Source organism: Numenius arquata, chromosome 11 (genome assembly GCF_964106895.1).
Source record: "Numenius arquata chromosome 11, bNumArq3.hap1.1, whole genome shotgun sequence".
Taxonomy (NCBI): Eukaryota; Metazoa; Chordata; class Aves; order Charadriiformes; family Scolopacidae; genus Numenius; species Numenius arquata.
The window spans coordinates 4,465,253-4,490,176 of NC_133586.1; the positions used below are offsets into that span (position 1 = coordinate 4,465,253).

Consider the following 24,924-nt stretch of genomic DNA (forward strand, 5'->3'; position numbering starts at 1 on the left):
AGAATTTGCCTTTTTACAAAGTTGTATGAAATAGCTGGGTATCTTGCAGGCATACACTCCCTGCAACACAAAATTAAAATGGCAAACAATGCTGACATAAACTACAACCTTTATCTCCCTGCCTATTTTTCAGGGCCATAAAAAAGCTGACAAAAAGATCAAATAAGATCAAACCACTGAAACATCAACCCATCATGAGTCTGCTTCCGACTATGGTCCCAAAGCACAAAATTACTATCGGGAAACAAGGCCAGTATGACAGGCTTCGCATTCTTAACATGAATGAATATATTCCATTTCTTCTGTCCATCATGAAGACCCAGTGTCCCTTCTTCACATTAAATACTAGGAAAAAAAATTCCTTGAGGATAGATTGGTTACATAGGTGAGTACAGAAATAAAATTAATACAGGTGAGCATATTTCTTACACTCTCTTTTCAGAATATTAGTCACTGTCTTTATTTTCTTTAGTAAAAAGATGGACTGAAATCCAGTACAAAGGAAGTAAAACAAAAATAAAATTCAGGCAGCCACATACCCCCGTATTTTCATTGTATCTTTAAAATGTTATCACAACTGGTAAGTTTGTCAAAACCAGGAAACTGAAAAGAAATCTTAAAACAGTGTATTAAACACCAACCCACTGTGAGTCCCATTCCGTACTATTCAGAGAGGCACTTCAAGTTTCTGAGAAATCAGGTCTTCACCACTGACAGTTTAAACAGCAATACTACTTAACTTCGTAGATGAAGGCTGAAAACACGTTTTTCTGACAGAGGCCAGTTTCAGTAGAAACTATTTTGCTAATCGTTTAATCATCTTCAGAATATGCTGTGATTTGTCAGTAGCTTCAGATACTGTTTTTCAAGAAATGGAGAACTATGTGTTTTTCTCAGTGTACTAAAAAAGCATGATCTCTTTAGAAAATCGCACTCTTTCACACAGAATCTCATTATGACCTATTTCTTTAATCAACAGAAAATTGAGTTAAAGGCATAACATTTTCTTCATTACAAATAAAGTATGTGGTTAAAGAGAAAAATAAACTTCACAGCATAGAGGCACCATTTTAAAAAAAAAAATTCATTTTCCATTAAAGGTCTAAACATGTATAAAAAGGTTGTCTTTGCTAGAAAAGAGTAAAAGTTAAGACTTACCTTGGTCAAATCCCGGGATCCAAGGAAGACTATGATGCTGGCAACTCCAGGAGTTTCCACCTTCTATGTTGCTTGATGCTCTGCCTCTCCCACTACCTGCTGTTGAACTCAGGAACCACTGCTTGTCCACCCATGTTGTGTGTAGTTGCAATAAAGAATACACTATGTTTTGCCATCATTTCTGTTACCACTGTGAAAGAGGTATGCCTTTGCTGGAATGAAAACTTATGTTCCATCTTTGAACCCAAATTAACTCATCGGTCTGAGAGGCCTTTGAGCAAGATATTTATATACACAAATTCCTTTTTCTTTCACAATGCAACCTTAAAAACATCAGACAGGAAGGAAGAGATTTTGCATTGATTTTGATTGTTTAATACTCAAGAGTGAAAAAGTGTAAAATCACAAAGCTTATACCACCACAAAAACGCAGTTTCATTGCAAATGACCAAAACACAAGCTGCCTGCAAAGTTTCACACAGCTGACATCAACAAACCCAGTTTCAACATTCTTACCGTCTTTTTTAAACACCTGCTATTCACAAACAGTCAATACAGAGTTCTAGGTCTCTCGCACATCTTTCTTTATATTCTATGTTATATTTGCTTTCTAGACCAGTGGTTTACACATTTGGAAAACAGTGCTCCACTTCTGATCTATATTAGCATATAAACACATAGTTTTTACCCCCCAGATTATGGATTATATTTTAAAAGCATTTTGTTTAATCCAAACTCAGCAGTAAAATTCTTATTTGTATTTAATGAAAAGCACAACTTATATGAGTAAGCTTCAGAAGTGCATGCTGACCGAGGTTATATCACCGATCCTTTCAGCCCCAGGTTATAATACTTATGCAGAAAGTGATCATACGGGGTGAGTTAGTACATCAGACAGTGGGTTATATTTGCTCTTACTTGTAATGCATGTACCTATGGCCCTGATTCTGCAGGCCTAATGGTTGCATTTGCAAGATGCAACTGTCCACCTAAGAATATCTTGTTGCCTGAAGGTAGCATCATCCAAAAGCTATCATTAATGATGTCAAAATGTCTCAAGTTAATGAGAACTAAATGGAAAATGGGCTGCTTACACAAATAATTTTAAAGCTTAAAGCCTTTTTACATGAGATACCTTTGTTTTCACAGCCTGAAAGTATTCATGCAAAGGAACTGTGCATCTCTTTAAATGGTAGGTTAAGGCATGTTTCCAGTTCCCTACAATAACCTATCTTTCCAACAGTTGATTAAAATCCCTATCTTAAATAGAACTAAAGAAAGTATACACAGCAGGAATTTTTCCCTCCAGACAATCAAAGTAGAAATGGATCTTGGTATAACCTACTGTATCCGACAGTGATGCATAAAGGAATTTTTAAAGAGCTGTTGTTGCCTCAGTGGAAACAATAATGTTTTTGTTTTTTTTTTCTCCTCCTTCAATGCTAAGGCCATATACACTTTATGATTCACTTGCTCCTTACTGGCTTGGCTCCTTGCTTCATCTGACATAATCCTCTGAGCAGGTGAAGATAAAGATAACAGAGTGTTGGTATAGCTGTTCTTAAGGAGCACATCTGTCAAAGATTCCACAAGGTATCAATAAATGGGTTTGACCTTGTAAGCTTTTGGTTGGTTACAAAATACCTTTTCTGCAGCTATTAATATATGTTTTACAGAGAATGTCTAAGTTTCATCTTAGAAAAAAACTTCAAGAAAACTAGCACAGATTACTTTTTTTCCACTGTGCTGCTTGTTATAGACCTAACTTCTTCGTTTATGCAGTTATTTAATACCTGAAGTACAGAATCTGATTGCTTGCAGTTAGGCATCTAGCTGAAAAATTCTGATTTATGCACAATTATTAAAATAAACACATAAAATCATATAGTCATCTGAGGAAACAGAAGTATAGGATGATATTAGAAGTATTACAATTAACAAAACTATTTATAAATGGAAGCACAAGATCTCTTTTGAGCACATATGAATAATTTTGAAAAAGTATTATCCATTACACAGTAAACAGTATAAATAAGCTTAGCATACATGCCTTTAGTGCTTCTACACAACTCAGTTTCCTATTAATTTTCCAGCTGTTGTTTATACTTCCAATTTCAAGAAATTATTTCATAGTACATGATCAAAAAATATCTAATCCTGATTTACACTAGTAGTCACACTTATACAAAATGAGGAAAACGTACAGAAAATTTTGCAGTGCAGTCAAACCTCAGGAGTTAATCTTTGGAACGTTAATAGCTTTGTACAGTTTCAAACTTAGTAACTAAGGCACACAACAATTAAACTGTCCCATATCTGAAACAGCATGATATGTCAGTCAGCATGGAGCTTCTCTTTAGCTTTGCATTTACATTCAATATTATAAAGCAGCAGTCAGTTTTGAAAAATCTAGCTTCTGTTAATACTAAGGAATCTGAAAAGTGACTAGCCATGCCAGACTAAAATAGATTAACTGGATTCTAATCTGGATTAGTACACACAAAACTATGCTTAAATAACCACAGGAAAGAAATTCTGAGTCAGAGACCACCAGACTGGCACAACAGAGCCATCCGGGTACAGGTGTGTTTCTACTCTGCAGAGGTGTGAGAGTGAGTCAGTGAATGTGCGCTTGTGTGTGTGTGTGTGCACGTAAAAATAGCAGCTTCTCATTTGTGTATCTCATTTCTCCTATGTGTCCGGTATGGTATCTTCTTACCCCAGTGACAAAAATATTTTGGCTGCTATTTTTGCTTCTGCTAGCACTGCACAGTTTATTTAGTACAGTTACTGGTACTGGCTTCTGATATGGACTTTGAAGTCACTGAATTATAATTTTAAAGTTAAACTTATGTCCTTCATTTAACCAATGTGCAATCCAAGTTAAATTAGCTTATTTTCAAATGATTTAAGTAAAAACCAACTTTGGCCTGAGGCAAATGTTACAACCAGAAAAAAAGAAGGAAAAAAGAAAGGGAAATTCAGATCTCAGGTCAGGTTGGCAGGGCTAGTAACTGAAAAGGGCATCTTCTCATCTGTAAACAAAAAAAGGATTGTCTGGAAATGACTTGATAGACAGTGATCATAAGTGTCATCAATGCCATTTTTACAAGTTTGCTTCCAAATAGAACACATATTAGCTAATTTCACTGTGTTAAGAAATTAGGCATTATGTAATTACGTTTGACACTTCACACTTACCTTTAGCAATACCTAGTATCAAGGTAACCCATATACTGCAAAATAAGTTGATGTTATTAACGTACATAGCCACTGAAGCTGTCAAGAGTTCTTACTTCAGTGGAAATAATATCCAACCTATTTTTTAAATTTGCTTTCCTTTGCAAGATATTAAATGTACTATGGTCTAACTATTTCTCATTATGAATGCTGTGAGAAATTCTTGCTTCAGTGTTACCTTTCTTTTTTCTTGCACTGCATTCTAGCTATACCAATAAAATAATTTTTGTCAATTCTTTCTATGCTTAGTTTGATCCTACATAATTTTATTTATTTTTTTACCTGTAATAACTGTATCTTAAAATATTTTCATTAGCTATTGCATATAAGTACACAGAAATGCAACTGAAAATCAGCTACCTGCCACTCTCATTAGTTCTATGTTCTGTTATATTCGTGGTTAGTAGCTTGAGATTTAAACAGAATTGCTGAATATTTTAGTAACCAAGTAAAATACAGTATTCTTTAAAAAAATATAAAAGTCCTATTCAACCTCACACTTAGTAATTGACCTGCTATAGAACAAACTTAAAATACAATCCTCTGAATTCCCCAGTAGGAAATTCCTGTCTCTATGGGTGGAAAAATCTGAAATTATTTGACACAGGTCTCTGAGGAAAAAACATACTAATAGCATGATTTCTCCCAAAAATAAAATTTCCAATAAAGTAAAAAGTGTGCTGAATAGGTAGAGGCTTAGATTCAACACTTCTCACTCCACTATTAATAATCTAAATAGTGTGAGTGTTTCCCCATCCCTTTTTTTCTCTTTTAAAGAAAAGAAAAAAAAAAAAAAGGATAATCAAAAATTTGTATAATCAAATTACTAAGTAGACTTCATTGAAGAGTCCTTTCAGAACCACTGTCCATCATTATCATCATCATCTTCCTCCTCATGGTCCAGATAGAGAAGAGCGACTTTCTTTTCATCAGATATAACTGATCTTTGGTCTACCATTCTTTGCAACTGTACAGTTTGATCAAAAAATGACTTTTCCACTACCTCTTCACCACGATCTTGAGAAAAACTGGAGAGAACATAGCCTTTGTTATTTTCATTTTCTACAATCTGGTCACTTTCAACCACAATCTGTGATTGACTAATGGAAGGGTCTTGCTTATTGGATATGAGCATTGTTGCTTGCTGTTCTCCACTTTTTATTGTGGATATTTCGCCCATCTTGGAAACATCCATTTGAAAAGTAAAAGATGTTTCCTTGGATCCTACTTTAATGTGCTTCACAGACCTGCTGCTCTCAGATGACTCTTCTGTTTGTGAAAGATCTTCCAGCGTTTCAGAAATAGGTCTTCTAAAGATTATTTGCTCAGCATGAGTTTCTACAGGACTTATTTTAACGTGCCTGAAAGATCTATTGATATCTGAGCTTCCTTCATTCTCTGAAAGATGTCCTCCTTTATTTATGAGCTCTGGAGTTTCAGAAAGGGAGCCCTGATACATGATTTGTTCAGAGGTTTTAACTTCCACTTGCCCTAGTCTGACATGCTTTATTGAGCCTTCTGAAAGAGTCTGGTCTTCCAGTTCACTGATTTCTATGTGCTCAGAGACAGGTCCCTGGTAGATGATTTTTTCAGCTGTCATAAACTCTTGGGGACCCAACTGAATGTGTCGGACTGCACTTTCTGTCTGTGAAAAGTCTCTAGAATCACTGACCTCCACTTTACCAGAGATTGGTCCTTCAAAGATAATCTGCTCAGTATGAATCTCTTTTGGACCTAATCTAAAGTGCCTTATTGATCTGCTGACATCCACAGACCCTTCTGTCTGAGACAGGTTACCTGAGCTGTTGAGCTCCAGAGAGTCTGAAACAGGCCCTTCAAAAGACACTTCTTCAGTTACTTGCCTTGATCCGACTGTGACATGTCTTGTGGACCTGTTAAAGTCTGTTGAAAACTTCTGGGAAAGATTTCCAGAATCAATCTCTTCTACAGTGGTAGTAATAGGGCCTGTAAAAATTACTTCTTCTGTGGTTTGGATTTCTTTGGGACCAAGTTTAAAGTGCTTCACAGATCGGCTAAACTCTGACGATCCTTCTGTCTGAACAAGATCTTCTGTAGCACTGAGCTCCAGCGTTTCAGAACCAGGGCCTTCATATATGATCTGCTCAAATCTCTGAACTTCTGCTGGACCAACCTTAATACGCCTTACGGATTTGGTCTCATCAGTTGATTGTGGTGAGACTTCTCCAAAATCTGCAGTTTCCAGAACTGAGCCATCATAAATAACTTTTTCAGTGGTATGATACCCTGTGCCACCACTCCTCCTCACTGTGGATGAGTTATAGATTTCTTGATCAGCCAAAGGAGTGTATTTATCACTGCGGGAAGAAACACCTATTTCTATATTGCTTTTACCATCAACAGCTCTCTCCGATCTCTCTTTTTTCAGAGAGTGCGATGTTGTCGTCTCCGTCTCACTTGCAATTACTTCACCAAGCTGAGCTACACTGAATTCATCGGTATTAAGGGTCTGTGACAGATTGACTTCAGCAACAATTGTCACCAAGCCACCCTCCTCCGTTTGATCAATTTTTTTGATATCAAATTCTAAGCTACTTGAGTCAGCTTGATTTTCTTTTGTTAATGCAGACAGCTCCTCTTTCACACTTTCTGGGAGACTGCCCTCCAACTGCTCCAAAGCTTCCTTCAATTGATGTTTAGGGTCCTTCGTTTCCTTTGATAAAAGCCCTTTTATTGAAGTCTGAAATTCATGAGGAATTTTAATTTCTTTTTCAATAACAACAGATTCAACATGGGATGTTTCAGCTGCGGGATTCTCTTTTAAAATATGTGCACTTGCTTCCTCCCCCACCACTTGATACGTTTCTTCTGGAAAGCTTACACCTTCATCTCTCTTACTTTGCGTGCCTTGCAAAAATTCATCTTGCCAAGAATATTTAATAGTTGATTCTTCTTCTATATGAATTTGCCCATATACTGAGTCGTCATCTTTTTCATTGATAATAGGATGCTCATCGGGAACAGATACAAAATATTTTTGTTCAATAGGTGAGTCATCTTCCTCAGTTACTTCTTCCACATGAGTGAAACTCTCATGGCGCTGTTTCTTCTTTTTAACATCTTCATACGTGAACGTTATGGTTTGTTCCTCTTCATCACCGTAACGCCTCTCTCTCTCAGGGAATGTATCTTCCACTTCCTCTACTTCAAAAGGCGTTGAAAAGTCAGTCCTTTCATCAGTGGCATAATCTAGTGGCTCCTCTACGATCTCAACATTAACAGACACGTTCTTTCTGCCTTCCTTTGCTTTCAGGCCATGATGTACTATATCTTCTATCTCTTCTTTGGAAGGAGTTCCCTCAACACCTTCTCGAACCACTTTTCTAACATCCTGGTTTGATAGACGTCCTCGGTCAGCTTCATCAGAAATATCTATGTTTTCTTGAACTTGAGATTGCACTGTGATCTCAGTCTTTATTTTCCCATCATCTGGTTGTTCTTTCTTATTAAAATAGGTCACTTTCGTGTCTGTTGATATTTGGGAACTAGAAGACTGGGTAAAACTTTTAAGAATGTCAGCAACAATATTCTCTGCTATATTTTCAGTTGACAGAGTTCCCATTTTATGACTTCTGTCACTGAATCTCTCTTCATCTTTCAGATTGGACTCTGCTTCTGAAATACTCACTTTGTGAATTTCATCAGGCTTAGTTACATGGTCATCTGTTTCTCTTCCTATGGAAGTTTTAAAACCTTGTAACCTTATTTCTTTATTCTTCTGAAATTCTTTGTCAGAAGCAGGCATTTCAAGACTGATAGGTATCTCAATGACTTCTTTGCTTCTTGATTCCAAGGTCACATTTCTATCTTTTTTGGTTGGTTCGCTTTTCAAAGTTCTTGCATTAGAAGTATCACTCCCTGTTAACTTCTGGTTAAAGACTTCCTCTCGGATATACATTTTCTGCTCAGTCTTCCTTCCAAAATCAGAACTTCTTTCTTCTGTAAAAGGTTTCTGATCTGTTTTCTTTTTCTCCTCCTTTGTTTGTTTCTCTAGGTTATCTTTCAGCAGAGATTTTTTCTCTTCAGTTGGTTTGCTGCCTCCTATTTTTTCTTTTAGCGTGGTCCGAGTTTCAGTTATGGTTTCTTCATATTTAGATGGTTTGAAATTGGTAGTCAGCTCGTAAGCTGGAAACCTAGTGAAGCTTGGTTTTGTTCTTATATTTTCAGAAATCCCTGGCTTTGTGTCAGCTTTCTGGTCCTTGTCTGATCTTTCAGTATGTGATGATTCTTTTGAGAAAGATACTGTGGATGAAGTTGTTACTTCTGTTTTCTTTCTTTCTGGAATTGTCTTTTGCTGCATTTCAGTGTTTTTCCAGCTACTGTAGGCTGGAGTAAATGTTCTTAATTCTTTGTGGTCTGTCACAATCCTTTCATCCTTTGTAACAGCTGAAGGGCGATATATTGAACCAAGCACATCTCTTCCAAAACCTCTTCCATCAACTGTTGTCTGTGATCCAGTCCGTGTTGATTGAGCTGAATAACGTGCAGAGCTGCTAGTGTTTGTCACCGGCATTCTATGTCTTGTGTCAGTGATCCTGATACCTGGTGAAGCTTTATTTCTACTTCTTTCTTGATAAGTAGAGTAAATATCAGTGTAGTTATATGAAGTGTTTAGAATATCTGCAAAAAGAGCATAGGTGACCAAACATTAAAATAATGGCTTGTGTCCAAAAAAATATAAAATAGATTTTAGTATAAAATTTTATACTAAATTTTTGAAAGAAATAATAGCTTCATTTTCAGTGCAGCTTTGTAAAGGCATTCCTGTAGGTTTTGCATGATAATTAAGTCTATGCATAAATTATATTAAAACTGAAAGAAAAGCTTTTTACTAAGTTGCAAGGTCTTGCTAATTTTACCTTATGTAACCTACTGAGTATTATGGCATTTACTTAAGAATTACACCCTTTGTATTTATATTAATGTTCATTTACATTTACAAGTTCTTTTTAATTTAAATAATGTATGCTAGTATCTTAGGCTTGGTTTTTTGCTTCATTAGTCAAAGCAGCTTGAAGTTTCTTAGTTCCTATTGAGGGCATACCTGCCACCATATATTGGAAACTGGAAACACAAATACAACCCCTCACAGCCACAAGATACAACAAGGGACAACAGGGGAGAGAAGTAACGCACCTTTTAAGCTATATCTGTACAATTTAATAAACTGGACGAGGAATCATTGTCTGGCTCTAAGACCAGCCACCACCACACAACTCAAATCGCCTACTCCTAAAAAGTTAGTCACATCTCCTCTGACTTTTGGTAGTGCTTCCTGGTCCATGGGAACCACTGAATACACCCCAGCGTTGTCTGCAAAAGTACTGGCTGGTCCAGATCTAAACTGTGCCAGGGACAGTGCTAACAATTTAACAGCACAGGCAATTCCACGTGAGCATTTCAGCCTAGGTCTTATTCTGTTTAACTTACTACTGCAGACACGGCCTTTAACTCTCCTTTGGGACTACTATCTATGGTAGTCTGATTATTTTAAGACCACATATTGTTAAACTCAGGAGCATTATCAAGACTAATTCTGTTATTAATAACAATGGCCACAGCAGTCAAATCAAGAGTCCATCTTATCTAGTATCCTGTTTACAGTGATCAACAGTAGATACATAAAGAAGAGTATAAGAACAGGGCAAGTAAATTGTGATACTTCCCTGGCATACTCTCACAGCCTCCAGAGATTTGCAGCTCCTAAGATAGAAACGGTATCTTTATGTTTAGTAAGTCTTTGCTTTTTCTTTCATTACTCTGCTAAAATTTCTCTTTAAACCCATGTAAACGTTGTACCACTCCCAATGCCTCATGATGATGGATTCCATGGTTTTAACTATGTTTTGTTAAATACCTCTTGCTTTATACTTCAAAACTCTCCTAAGAGCTATGGGCATCCAAGCTATTACAACTATGAAACATCACTCCCTACTTACCTTCTCCACTTGAGTCATGATTTTATAAATTATCTCATACAGAATAGCACTATATTGATTTAAAATATTAACTCTCAAAAACTATTCAGTCTGCCAAACACTCACAAAAAGTATGCTTCAGGAATACTATAACAAAATAGCTTCCAGTTATATTTAATTTCATTCAACATTGATTTTTAACACTCATTTTTTACCTTGAGGCAGTTTCCCTGCATGCTGATCTCTCCATGTAATAATCCACTGGTTGCTCTCCCCTTCTAACAAAGCTCTGCAACACACATTAAAAGGCATTCCATTAAAATTTTGGGAGGAATAATCATAATATTTAACATTTATAAGTCTTAGAAATGGAAACAATTATCCTGCAGTTGGGTCAGATCCTGAGTGTTTTCCACACTCTGTATTTTTATTACTGGGAATGAGAAATCCTTAGCATCTTCCAGACACTTAATTTGCAGAGCCCCGTTCTTGAGAACAATGCAATACTCTTACAGTCTGTGACAGCAGCAGACAACACAGTTTTAGATCAAATCTTCCACATAAGTCAATATATTGCTTCCTGACACGAACAAAATCCACTGACTTCCACTATGGAATCACACAAGCTACCATTTTTTTCCAGAATGATGAACTTATAACAGAGTTAGGAGAAAACAAAGCCAAACAAAACTGAACAGATATTCAGTAAAGCTTTCTGAGAGAAACACATGGAGACATTTTATAAAGAAAAGGCAAAAATGAAAAAATATTTGCAAGCAAATAGCCACCAGCTTTCCTGCTGGTAATATAGTACTAAAGGGGTTGCTGCAGTACAATATATGAGGGAAGTGTTACGCCCAGGATTTCTAAGTTCTATCCTTTTCAAATGAAAATTGAAGGAAAGTATTACTTCTACTGTCAAACACTGGCTAGTGCTGGAAGAAACAACTTACAGCATTAAAGTAACTATTCTTGGTTCCTATTCAATCCAAAATCAATACAACATATTTTACAACAAAGGACTAGGAAAATTCTTTGTGACAGAAACCGCTTGGTTTCTTTAAAGGACTTGACTTGTGTGTCCCTTCTGTTCCTCAGCCTTCCGTTCCTCCTTTTTTGCAGTGACTCTCCAATAGCTTCCATAGTTCCAGGAAGCCACCACTTTCACAGGATTACTGTGTGGTCAAGGCTTCCTCTTGTTGACCAACCAAGACATCATGTTAGCTCAGCAGCAACTGATCAGAAATGGACAGGACACCAATTTCCTTACCTTTACTTTGTGGAAATTATATCACTACAAGCAAATAACAGAAGCAAGCAACAACTGCTGATAATCTGCTCCATAATTTTGTCTACTGCCTATTCTTGGTGTGATGACACATAGAATAGAGACTCTTTGAGTTGCCTCTTCTATGCTGGTGACACACATTAGCTGTTCTTGGAGACATTATACCCAGCTGATTGCTTGGTAACACTGGTTGTCTTTCCTTTATGCCAAGCTTTGCTCCCTCTACAGTGTGCACATACAAGGGCCACACTCCCTCAAGACCCATCTGACAGCAGCCACAGGCTCATTCTGTTCCTGCATAAGGTTACTACCCTACATTTTCTCCTTTCTACAGCGGTGAAAAATACTCCAGAGGTACGTTTCCCACAGGGATTAGGACAACTGAGGGGCAAAACATTTCCAGGAGTAATTGCTCTGCGCTTTTCTTCCCTCCTGCTGTCTATATGCTTGTACTGTCTGACATAACACGTACAGCCATTTAAAAAAAAAAAAAAAAAAAAAGAGAAAAAAACCCAGTTTGTCCGTTTTCCACTGTTGCAGGGCCACAAGCTGTTATCCAAAAAAAAAAAAAAAAAGCCCTCAGGTGCAACAGCCTAGAAATTCTATGGCAGGTTCTTTCAATATGTAACTGAATGCTATAATCAGTACAGTAGGTTTGGTGTTTTTATATTCACTTCTAGTGAGATAACTGTTTCATCATTTCCGGTTTTGGAAATGCCAGATGTTTTGCACTGATAACATACAGCTGCAACGTGAAAGTTGTCAAGAGTAAGGCTGGAGGATTATGATAGCCAAGGCTTCTGACTCCCTAGGGGGTATTTGAAAGCGGTTTAGGATTGTGGTATACACATATTTGCCAGGCATTTCTGTCAAAATTAGCAAAGCAGTCATTTTAGATGTCATCTGTAGATTTCACAATTCACATGACTGATCACTTTGGACATTTTATGCTTCTTTTGGTTTCTGACTGCCTCTAGATTCAGTAGGACAATGCTACATCAGCAAAATATTATTAGTATGGTTTTCTTTGCAACCAGAGATTTGCATAAATTGAGAAAAAAAGCCAGGTTAGAATTACCTAATGTATTTACAGGTCACTTTCTCCCTCAGGCTCAGATGAACACCTTTACTTCTCTGTTAGTTAGTAAAATTCAAACCTAGGATAACCTTTACTAGGTAAAAGCAAAGTAAACCAGGTAAACCAGGGTCGTGAGTCCTGGAGAAGAGAAGGCTCCGGGGAGACCTCATAGCAGCCTTCCAATATCTGAAGGGAGCCTACAGGAGAGCTGAAGAGGGACTCTTTGTCAGGAAGTGTAGTGACAGGACAAGGGGAAATGGTTTTAAATTGGAAGAGGGGAGATTTAGATTAGATATTAGGAGGAAATTCTTTACTGTGAGGGTGGTGAGGCACTGGAACAGGTTGCCCAGGAAAGCTGTGGATGTCCCATCCCTGGAGGGGTTCAAGGCCAGGCTGGATGGGGCTTTGAGCAACCTGCTCTAGTGGAGATGTCCCTGCCCATGGCAGGGGGGTTGGAACTCAATGATCTTTAAGGTCCCTTCCAACTCTAACCATTCTATGATTTTAAAAGCAACTTATCTTCCTCCATATTAAGAGAAGCTTTATAGGACTTAGATCACTTCAGCACATACAGAGAATGTTCCCAAGACCAAACATCTGATCTGGTGAAGCTAGTGAGTGCCAAACAAATTGCTCTGATAGACCCGCCCTAGAGAAGCTGGTGATGATGTTGCAGAAGCATATCAAGGAGCCGGCAATGAAAGCGTTAACCATGACGAAGGAAACTAGGAATGTGGGTAGTTTGACTAAGGATTTCTGGCTGCTGTTAAAACAACAGTTGTCCAGTTGCTGCAGCAACGTATGAAGTCACTAAAAATAAGTTCCAAGAGGTAACTGTATATGGCAAAGGGCAACAGCGCACAGAAAAGCTGGATCTGAAATATTACTACTGAAAATACACTGCATTTGAAAATGAAAGGCAAAGCTTCATGAAACCTCTATAAAATTGGACAGTGAGACAGTGTTTTACTGTACACAGTTCATAATATGTATTTTCTCAAGCTTATCAGATAAACAAGAAAAAGTTAAACTGACTTTGGCTTAATAAGCTAGTATGAGAAACTGCAGTGTAATGTACTGAGCACTGGATCGGAAGCCAGAAAACTCAGGTTATGCTCCTCAACTTGACCATAGCTTCGGTTTATGCAATTAATTTTGCTTCTCTGTTCCTTTGTATCCTTCCCTAATAATAACCATTTCAACCCTCATGGCGAGGACTGCTTTTAAACTTAAACTGCCTGAAGAATAGGGTGTTAATCTCTGTATATAATATTCACAGTATAACAAAAAACATTCCTCCAAGCAGCACACTTCTAAAAAATAACCATGTCAGCTACTTCCTGGAAATTAGATCCCAAATGACATATACCCACACCATGTTAATACTTCGTTTCAGTGTTGCCAGAAAATATTCCAACTGCACCTTTAACTCATCTCATTATTAATGTCATTTATCTAAAGTTAGCAGTGACATGCTAGCCAGCCTGGAGCCCCGCAGTGTGCTGGATGACAACAGAAATAACTAGTCCATGAAAGCAGGTGGATGAGATAAACTGGTTGGGAGAGATAAGTTAACAAAAATAAGAGGATGCAGTGCAAATGTTATCATGGTCGTTGCCAACAGCAGTAACATTTCAACTGCAGAAACCCAAAATCTCAGATTGGGGCAGTTAGCCAGCAGCCTGTAAAAAATCATCCTCTCTATCCTGGGTATTTGGGAAGAGTTATAAAAAAAACTCTCCAGGAAGTGGAATGGAGGAAGCATTCTTAGGGGTAAAGGCCACTCCGCGTGTTTTTTCCATCACAGAATGGGAGGACGAGGACCATGTGAAGAACAGCAGGTAACTGATTGCATGTTAAATTCCCTGGGTGCAGAAAACTCAGATTGTGCTCAAAATAAAACAAATACAGGAATAGGACACATTGGATGGTACAAGGTGTAAACAGGAAATAATTAAACTGAGAAAGCTGTGGTGAGTAGCTGAGGAGGCCTTAGTGCTGGTGATGATTTGTTGAGGAAGGCACGGAAAGGGTCAGAAGAAACATTGATGGAGGAAGCCAACTGAAGGAGGACTGGAAAGTGTCTGACAAGTGTATTGAGACATCCTGACAAAAAAAAGAAAACTTAAAAAAAAAAGCTTCACAGCCTCTGCTACTTGAAAATGCAGGGTGTAACCTGGAACAGAATATTTGCATGACACTAGGATTTCAAAGCAAAAATCTTTTACTCTTCAATAACAACATATTTTAGAGAGGGCAGAAAAACTACTTAACCTATGGCAGAGGCTCTGGGCAGCCTCTGCTATTTGAAGACAAGAAGCTTCTGATAGCTGAGGAGAAAGGCTCAATAGTAATTCTGATCCTAGGCAGATTTTCTATCTCCTTTTAAAATTAACAGTCTTACACAGTGAATAATTCACCACTTCTCTCTGGAAATAAAATTTAAGCATAGTCTAAGTAGTTGTGGTTTTGCAGGGTTCCAAGAACACAGAACAAAACTGCAAGACGTGATAAATATTTACTGCAACAGTGGTGAAAAGGTTTGGGAAAGAAAACTCCCATGAGGTATAACTTCATAAAGCCACATAAAACATATTTCATTTGTTGAGTAAGCCTCCCCTTCCAGAGCAGGAAGGGTGAGCAGAACCAGAGAGGAAGCACACTTGGTCCTTGAGGAAGGGTGTTCCTTGCAACAGTCATCCTTCTTGCCAGTCTAGGAGCAACGTTGACTAACGGAAAGAACTGGCTTTAAAAACATGACCTGTAGGAGTTGTAGAACAAAGAGAAAATACAGGGTGGGAGGTACAAAGAAAGCTTCAAGAAGTAGACCAGATACCGCACCCTTAACCTATAATGCCAGGAGGAGAAGAGGTGGCTTCACATGCCCTGGTTATCATCGATAAAAAGACCTGGGAGAGGAACAGGATTTGAAGAAGTGCATAGATGAGCAATCCAGAATTCTCTTACTAAACATCTTACTGACTGGATCCATACTGATTCCTTCCCATAGCAGTGCTGATGAAGGCATACAGTAGAAAAGGCATTATTTTCTTAAGTTAAGGGTGAACAAGACGAAAAGAGGAATAGGTAAAACCACATAAATGTAAAAGCATAAATCAAACCACTTTTCAGCAGCATTAGATAGCCTGTTTTCTGATCCATAGCAAGGCTGTTTTCATCGGGTTTCATATGTAGATCTTTTTCAGTAGGTCATTTGTCCACTGAAGTCTGCCTTGCCAAAGCAATCAGTGATACAATTTGCGTTCACTACTATCAGATGAAGAAACCCAACAGATTTAGGAGGCTGCTTAACTGGACAAGACACACGTGCTGCCGGTGATGCTGAATTGTTTTCCTTTCATTAACGAGGGCAGGGAATCCTTAGACAAACCAATAATGCTGTTACAATCAGTGATATGACCTCTGGAGAAGTTCCAGAATTTAATGGGCTGACAAGGTTTTACAGAGCAGAAGCACTGATGATTCACTTATTAACTAAAAGCATGTCCAAACGCTAAATATCTGGGCATTATCATTCCTGCCTCTGGATGAATACTGATCATCGAAACAATTCTGATAATTCTGTTATTGTGAAAGTGCTAATCCCATTTTGCAGATGAATAAACCAAGGGAGAAAGTTTAAGTGACAACAGTAAAAGTCAACTTCAGAGCTAGGATTAAGTTTATAAGAATCATATGTTTTAGCAAAGTTAACAGAATGAACATACACAAATAAGGATCACAACTGGCTTCCGTTTCCACAATTTCTTCTACTAGTAACGCTCCAGACACTACTGGCTTTCCAAGGATCACAGGGGTCCCACTCCACCAACAAACATCCAGGTACTGTTGCTCACCAACTAAGTGCTTGTGATTTCATCTTGTCCAGAAGCCAGCCTTGGTCTGTACCTTGTAGCACACAATACTCAAGGCATCTTGAACAGACTGGTTTTGCTCTTTGATGGATTACAGACATCTTTTGCTCACTGGTTTGTTATCAAGCTACTCAGAAGCTACTCATATTTTCAGTTACGCAACTACAATTGAATTTCATGTTTATCAGTGGATTGCTTTAGTCTGCACATTTCACCCATAATTCAGCTGGTGCCATCTCTATCCAGACTTAGATGTTTACTGGTTCACAGCAACATTACATGCTTAGGAGACAATGTTAATGCTTTAGGACACAAAAGCGTGTATCATATATAACTCGTAATACCACTGTGTTTACGCAGGTTGAATATGAATAACACACGCGGTATTGACAAGCTAATGACTGAGGCATACTCCTTAAAAAGAATACAAAAGGAGGCTGACATTAAATTCTTGCAAATTATTACTTTGCTCAATAAGAATTGCACTATTTTGTTTTTGAAAATCAATATCCCAATTAAATTTATTGAAAATATTGTCCTAGTTGTAGGAAAAAACCCGCAACAATTTAGTGTGACCGCAATTCTTACCTGTAGGTTTCAATTTCCAGGATGAGGCCTGCTTTCACCTGCAGTAGTTCTTGATAGTCCTTCAGGTAATCCGTGATCGACATAGTCAGGAACTGCTTTTCTTCTTCTAGGGCGTCAATTATCCTCTAAAGAGAAATACCGGTTTTTAGTTTTGATCCAACATAGACATCCATACACTTGAATACCTAATAACTTAAAACTTTAAATTAAAAAAAAACACAACTGAGAAAACAATAAATCAATACGTTCCATCGCTTTGAAAACCAGAACAAGTCGGCTCTAGGACCTCCCCATATACAATTTGAAACACATTGTTACTGAAGCAGAATTTTATGTCTTACTAAACTAGCTAAGTAATTGAGTAAAACCTGTTTGGATGCCCTGTACAAAAGCTATCAAGTATATTCAGCAAGGAAAATACACCGCTTTATAAATGTGATGCATTTTGTCATTTTAAGGGTGCAGATTTACATGCTTAAATCATACATGAGATCAGGAATTTTGGTAACCGCTTTGCCATGAGAACCTGGCCTATTTCTCTTTGTTAGGATATTCAGTTCCATAGACATGAGGGTTCAAATCAGTTTTTGGATTCTAGCTTCTGGAGTTATTCATAGTGCCTAGAAGGTGAAGGATGAACCTCCAGTGGTTACTCTGAGCAAAGTTTTCTACAGTATTTGGACACCTGCTTCGTAGTCCACCCAGCTTTGTTGTAACTGGTACTCAGAAGATATACAAGGGATTGGTCATTTTGGTTGCTATAACTAAATATTAACTTTGTACCTTCATAGCTCTGTGCATGTATGGGAGGGATGCAGCTTATATTACACCTCCAAATGCCTTGTGAGCAGCAGCACTGACGAGGTCGTAGGTAAGAACCGCCCACCTTTCTTTAACAAGTTTTGGAAATGGATAAAGGGACTGATTCTATAAGCAGAAAAGTTGAAAATTATCTAAATTTGAACATACTCCAAAATACTAACTGGACAATTAAATACTGAATAACTGCACACAACAGAAAAAAAACAATGAAGACTTACGCAACAAAACATTTATTTGATTCAAACCCAGACAACTGACTCTCATGCTCTTGAAAAGAACATCACAGAAAGCAAGTGCTTTAATCACTGCTGCTACCTCTCGCATGAAGGGCAAATCGCCATCTTCTGGAAAATAAGCCCTCCCCTGATAATTGAGAGGTTGAGAGGAGCTTGTCGAGTACAGATGCAGAACTAAAAGTATCAGTGTTAGCTCTTCAGTTTGGTTCTTAATGGCTTCCTCGCTGTGGACAGAATCTACTAACCCAGATCAATCCTCAGCCAGCAGACTGATGCTAACCGAAACACTGTAGATTACGCTTTGTTCTAGGGGCTGGGAAGACAGAAATTAAATCTCAGCAAAGGCCTGATTCTATTTTGCTCACGTCAGTCTGCACTACGCAAGGACACTGAGCTGTCATTCACAGAGCAAAATGCCATGCACGTGTGCAACACCGAACAGGAATTCATGAGAGCGTATTTTAGATTGCATCCTAGCAAATACTTTGTAATACAAACTGGAAAAAAAAATACACCGATAGTCTAGTTTTTACAAAATTCGAAACACATCATTTATAGGCAGCAAGTGTTCAAGTATGAGCGATAACAAAAATGAAGATACAGCAGGGGATTCCCCAGATTGGTTAATGCCGGTATAATATGCTAGGCAGAAGTAAGGTTTAAGAAGTAAAGTGGTGGCATTTCAAACATTAATAGTCTTCTTTCTTTTCAAGTAAAGGTAAAAAGAAAGCTTTATGAAGGAAGCTGCCTGTATCTCCGTGTACATGTGGGTATATCTCTCTATGTAACACACATGTTAATCTATAACTTCAGTGTAATCGTTAAACAACAGTTTTAACTGAAGAATTCTTTGACATGACAAACCTTGCCTACAGTCTTCCATGTACCTAAAACCCCCTTTTCATGGCAGAAGACCAATCATATCTGCATATCTGAAAAAGCACTATCAACCACCCAACAGCCTCATCCAGACTGCAGTGGAGGTGACGTCCTGTATGGTCACGCACAGCAGCAAGCAGAACTGCTGACCTTTAGCGGCTCTGAGACAACCACCCTGTTCAAGAACTGACACAATGGAAAATGCCAAGATGAGAAAGGAAGAAAAGTGCCAGGCCCTGCTTTTAAAAGGAAAAAGCTATGGAGCAAGAATGGAGAGGGTGTTGACAGAACCAGAGGAGCCAGCAAAAGGAGCAGAAGACAAGAAGGGCTGGATCTATATGGGACCAATCCCTAAAGGTGGTAAGAGCTCTGATAGAAAACATGAAGTGCTTCAGGTGTTTGTTGCCTCCCCAATTAAACACAGAGACTAACCTATAGCTGTGCATGCATATGTTAAAAAAAAAAAAAGCTTCATAATGCACAGGTCTTGCTCCAGTTCCAGAAGAATCTATACAGGGAATCTGTACGCTGGACTACAGAGTGTGGAGCTCTGAAAGACTGGAGACATTCATACCTATCTCAAGACAGGAACTTCAGTCCTTCACCCCCAGTTCTGCAGCCTGGGTTTTAAAAGCCACCTAGATTCTATCCACTGGATTTGGAAAGCACTCGGGATCCAAAAGTTTGAGTTAAATACAGTGTCCTAATGATTACCATAAGGGGCTACATAACTCAGCCAGCTGTGTAACAGTTCCAAAGGAATTCATTCCAACAGGAGCAGACATTGTATAGACTGGATGGCAGACAGCCACCCGTCTAGCCCTCCAGTCACTGATGCTTAAACATAATGCAGAGGACAATTGGTCTTAAGTCCTGGTTCCAAGCATGCCAAAAAGTACATAAACCGCTTTGGCAAAGTTCAGGAGATGGCAAGCTGACAAACTTCCATTTCGCAAAAGGTAACCTGTATTGTTGCAGCTACGTTTGCTTCACACGGGACCTTCTTGGAAAGATTTGCTTCTCAACCACATCAAACCCGTGTCCCCCCAAATCCCCGTGATGTCCTTGCTAGAACTGAGTAACTGAATAGAAGTGATTTTCTCACCCTTCATATGTTCCCTTCCAGGCAGCAGTGCGAAATTTTAGAAGGGCAGTAGGGGGAAAAGAATTTACTTGGGTTGTCCAAGCTGCACCTACTCAGGGAATAAAGAGAGGGTTTCCAGGCTCCAGCCCTTTCCATCTGGTACTATGTACCGATGCCATAGCTCATGGCCTGGCTCAGCAGGGGAGGAACTGACAGTCCGAGCTTAGCTGTCTATAAACTGGTACACACAAAAAATGCACATGACATTAATATTATATGTCCATTTGACAAGATGTTTTCTTCTTCTCTGGCGCGGGAACCGACCCTAAACCCACTGTACTGGTGCAAAATTCCTGCTTCTTTTCAAAACAGCAGGACAAGCCATGGCCTTTTTACATCCAAAAAAATACAGGGCTTTCTCAAATCACTGAGAGTTTTTGTGTAAGTATTGTCACAGCACAAAGCTAAAATTATGGAAGTAAGAAGACCTACTGAGTTCATCCCTTTAGCACCCAGGACCAGTGAAAATTTTCCAAACAACATATGATTTACAGCTTGCCTGGTTCAACTAAATTATAACTCCAAATACATATTTCTATTTAACATTGCTGAAAGCGGTAGTGAGGATAAGGACAGTGCAGGAGGCAAAGATGGACATATAAGGCGACTGCACGATATATGGAAAATATGAATAAATCTAATTGCCATTGCAGCTGCAATGAACAATAATCACTTGACTTAAATCTGTACATACATAGCATTTCTGCCTGGCACTTTACAAATAAGCATGGAATAGATGCTCTTTAAAGAGTTGTTTAAAATCCAAGCTGAACATACTTTCACCAATAAAAGAAACAATGAGGGAGAAAAAAAAAGCTTAGATCACAAGAACAAAACCTGAAACAGCTGCTTCTACACATTCTATACTTTTTATTCTTCATTGTGAGCAAAAGATATTTTATTTTTCATGTACAGTAGACTGGCCACTGGAAAAAGCTTTTCTCATTAGAAACCAGACGTTTCAAATATGGAAACATTCAGAAGTTATAATCCTTATTATACCATTTTCACCAGAATTTAAATAATACCTAGACATACATTCAGTGATAAGACAGCTCACGTGTTTTCAGGTTGGCTACCAAAGAACCTTTTTTTTTTTTCTTGTATTACTAAGATTTGAAGCTATTGTTCCTGTAAAATCCAAATCATGGCAAATCCTCGTGAGAGTGAAACTGAAGTTTGTTATCTCGGTATCTAAATAACAAATCCCTTTTTGAGCATTGTACGAGGACAATCCAAGGGCATGCATTGATTTTTACTATCTGACTTGTAAAATGGGTTGCTCTGTCTCCACTTGCTCTTCTGAAGAAAATTCTTTCAAACTGCAACCAGATACAGAGACAACACTCGGGTACAAAACCACCGAATGCCAGGCTTTAGAAGAAAAACTCGTAGCACGGATAGCGAGCTACACAAAATGCTCTTATAAAAATATTTAAGGGTTTTCAATTTGAGCAATGACAACTGAGGAACAATGAAGTTTTCATTCTAAATCCCTAATAACAAATATAGACAGCAAGGAGGACATATTTCAGAAATCACAGTAACTTTAAATATTGGTAGACTTATGTACATTTATATAAACTTATGCACCTTAAAAAAAAAAAAAAAAGGGGAAAAATGAAGAGGGTTTTTGTCTTCTTTAGCTTTTCACCTGGCTTTGACAGATGGATAGATTTAATTAATGAGGTATTTACATATAATGTCTTCTTCTAAAACTTTGGAAATGTTTACATACGTGACTGGAAGAATTAATTGTCCTGTCAAAAATGAAAGTAAGATTGATTTAAAAGTTAAAAGCCTTTCTAATTACTTCTTGCATACCTCATCTGCCTCAGTTCACAGCATCTGCAAACCACGCAACTTGCAAACAATCTAGCACTGTACAAAAACCAGACACACAGCAACAGGTCCCCATCCTTTCCCAACCGCCAGCATCTCCGTAATCTACCAGGGCTGTTGGACACAATGTGATCATCAGCACAGGGGGTTCAGACAAACACCGAGCTCCAGCAGAGTGTTAATAAAAGGTCTGACAATGAACAAAAGAAACGTTGCCCTCAGGAAATCGATTGATGGTCAGGATGATCTAATACGTGCTCTCCGCTCCAAATTTGATGAACCGATATTTTGCTGTTCGGGCATTTGCTGATCTGTTCACACGCACAGGGTGATTATACGACGTTACACCAAACATTATTCTGACAGCAAGCAAATTCTCAGCTGCAGATGCTATAACCCCCTGTTTAACAGCCCCAAACATCCACCTTGAACAGATACCAGTTGCCTACATCCTTAAAGTTTGAATTCCAAAAATTCCCATCCTGCTCACCGCCTGTAGTACAGTAACGAGTCTTCCTGCCTTTAAACAACTGAAAGTGTCCTTAACTATGCTGGGGCCACAAGCTGTTCTCTAGGCTCAGGGTGCACAGGAGCGTGCGTAAAGCAGGAGGAAAATTCAGATCGTTTCTCTGATCACACCAGGTCAACCTCAAGTCTCAGGCTAGATGGGAAGCTTCGTGTCCCACCGCATGGGGACTTGTTCACCCGTGCCCAGGGACTGCTCCATGTCCCATGTGCCCATGCCAAGCCAAGCGGGAGCGCTGGCAAGCCCATGCGCCAGCTCCATGCTCTTGGGTACTTGCCAAGGGCAGGTTGGGAAGGGAGCACCTGTCACCAGGAAGATGTTCTCAGGGTCACCGTCTCCTTTTGATCCCCACCCTTTGCATCCAGCTCTCCCCAAACGGAGCAGTGGGTCTCGAAGGGATTCCCTGATCCCCCCAGAGAAGGGCTCAGCACCATCAAGCTCTTGCTGGGCCACCTCCTCTTCCAGCCTGGGGGAATTCCTACTGCTGGGAGGCAGAGTGCCAGCGTCAGGGGAAATTGGGCTCACATCTCACGATTGGCCAGAACTAGAACTGAAGGGAAAAAGAACTGGTGGGAAGGCGCAAGGAGACCAAGAGGAGCACCAAAGCAAGCATCAGAGGCGGGAAGACAGCTAGACAGTCCCGGCGAAGAAGGCCGGGAGAGGCCTGGGACCCGGGGGACACCGGCCGGGGACCGACCCGACGCGGCGACGGGGCACTGCCACCCACCTGGTACTCCTCCACCTCGGCGCCGTGGCGGTCCTGCATGGCGAGCAGCTCCTGCTCCAGCCGCTCCCGGAGCCCGCACAGCTCCCGGCCCTGGCGGTGCAGGTCCTCCAGGTGCTGGCGGCACTGCCGGCTCTCCTCCCGCAGGAGCTCCAGGTTCTCCCGGCTCCTTTGCGCCTCCTGCTCCTGCAGCATCTGGAGCTGCTCCTGGTAGCGCAGCAGGGTCTCCCGGCAACTCTGGCTGAGCAGCATCTCGTAGGTCTCTTCCAGCTCCTCCAGGCTCAGCCCGGCCAAGGGGGGCGGCAAGGCGGCCAGGTCCATCCGCAGCTCCCGTATCTCCACCGCCTCCCGCCGCTGCTGCTCCGCCAGGTGCCCGTGCTCGGCCTGCAACTGCAGCAGCAGCTCTTCCAGGGCGACGCACTCGCCCCGCAGCCGCTCCAGCAGCTGCCGCTGCCCGGCCAGCTCGGGCTCCAGCCGCCGCCGCATCGCCAGCACCTCGGCGCCCAGCAGCTGCAGCTGCTCCAGCTCCCTCCGCAGCCCATCCCGCTCCAGCTCCGCTTCCAGCTTCGCCCGACTCAGCTCCTCCAGCTGCATCCGCAGCCAGGCCAGCTCCTCCTCGGGCACCCGGAGCCCGATCAGCTCCTGCTCCCGCAGCTCCGCCAGCTCCCGCGCCAGAAAGCGGTTCTCCTCTTCCAGCTCCCGCACGCGGGACACGAAGACCCGCAGCCGGGAGTTGAGCTCCTGCAGTTCCCTCTTCTCGTCCCATCCCGCTTCCCAGCGCCGCCACATCTTGCCGGGGGTCGGGGAGAGGGTGCCCGCCGCGGACCCCGGAGCTGCCGGCGCTGCGAAGCTGCCGCCCGGCCGCGGGGCTCTGCCCGCCGCTCCCGCCGGGCCCCGCCCCGCCAGGCCCCGCCCCCGCCCCGCCGGGCCCCGCCCCGCCCCTCCAGGCCCCGCCCCCGAGCTCGCGCCGCTGCCCTGCGGCGCCCCCTGCCGGGCTCTTGGAGCCTCCCGCCAAGGTGCCCTGAGGGGGGAGAGAAGGGGCGGCTGCGGGGGGGCAAGGCCCCGCTTAAGCGGGGAAATCACCGCTCGGGAGCAAAGCCCGGCTCTGGGAGCAAGACGCCGCTCTGGGAACAAAACCTGGCTCTGGAGCAAGGCGCGGTTCAGGGGGCAAAGCCCGGCTCTGGGAGAAAAACCCGGCTCTGGAGGTAAAGCCTGGCTCAGGGGGGAAAATACCTCTATGGGAGCAAAACCCAGCTCTGGAGCAAGGCCCGGCTCAGGGAGCAAGGTCCGGCTCAGGGGACAAAGCCCGGCTCTAGGAGTGAGACACCGCTCTGGGAACAAAACCTGGCTCTGGAACAAGGCCCGGTTCAGGGGGCAAAGCCCGGCTCTGGGAGCAAGGCCCAGCTCTGGAGGTAAAGCCTGGCTCAGGGGGCAAAATGCGGCTATGGGACTGAAACCCAGCTCTGGAGCAAAACCCAGCTCAGGGGGCAAAACACAGCTATAGGAGCAAAACCCAGCTCAGGGGGCAAAACAAGGCTATGGGAGCAAAACCCAGCTCTGGAGCAAG

General features: G+C 40.9%; 1 protein-coding gene across 1 annotated transcript; it reads right to left on the bottom strand.

The window, feature by feature from the left end:
- Positions 1 to 1,519: 1,519 nt before the first annotated feature.
- Positions 1,520 to 24,237, bottom strand: SYNM (synemin). The gene is made up of 4 exons (XM_074156414.1): positions 23,361 to 24,237; positions 17,185 to 17,309; positions 10,571 to 10,644; positions 1,520 to 9,057 (listed from the first exon to the last, which is right to left on the bottom strand). The coding sequence occupies exons 1-4, from the start codon at positions 24,144 to 24,146 to the stop codon at positions 5,252 to 5,254; spliced, it is 4,791 nt and encodes a 1,596-aa protein (XP_074012515.1). The 5' UTR covers positions 24,147 to 24,237; the 3' UTR covers positions 1,520 to 5,251.
- Positions 24,238 to 24,924: the final 687 nt, after the last annotated feature.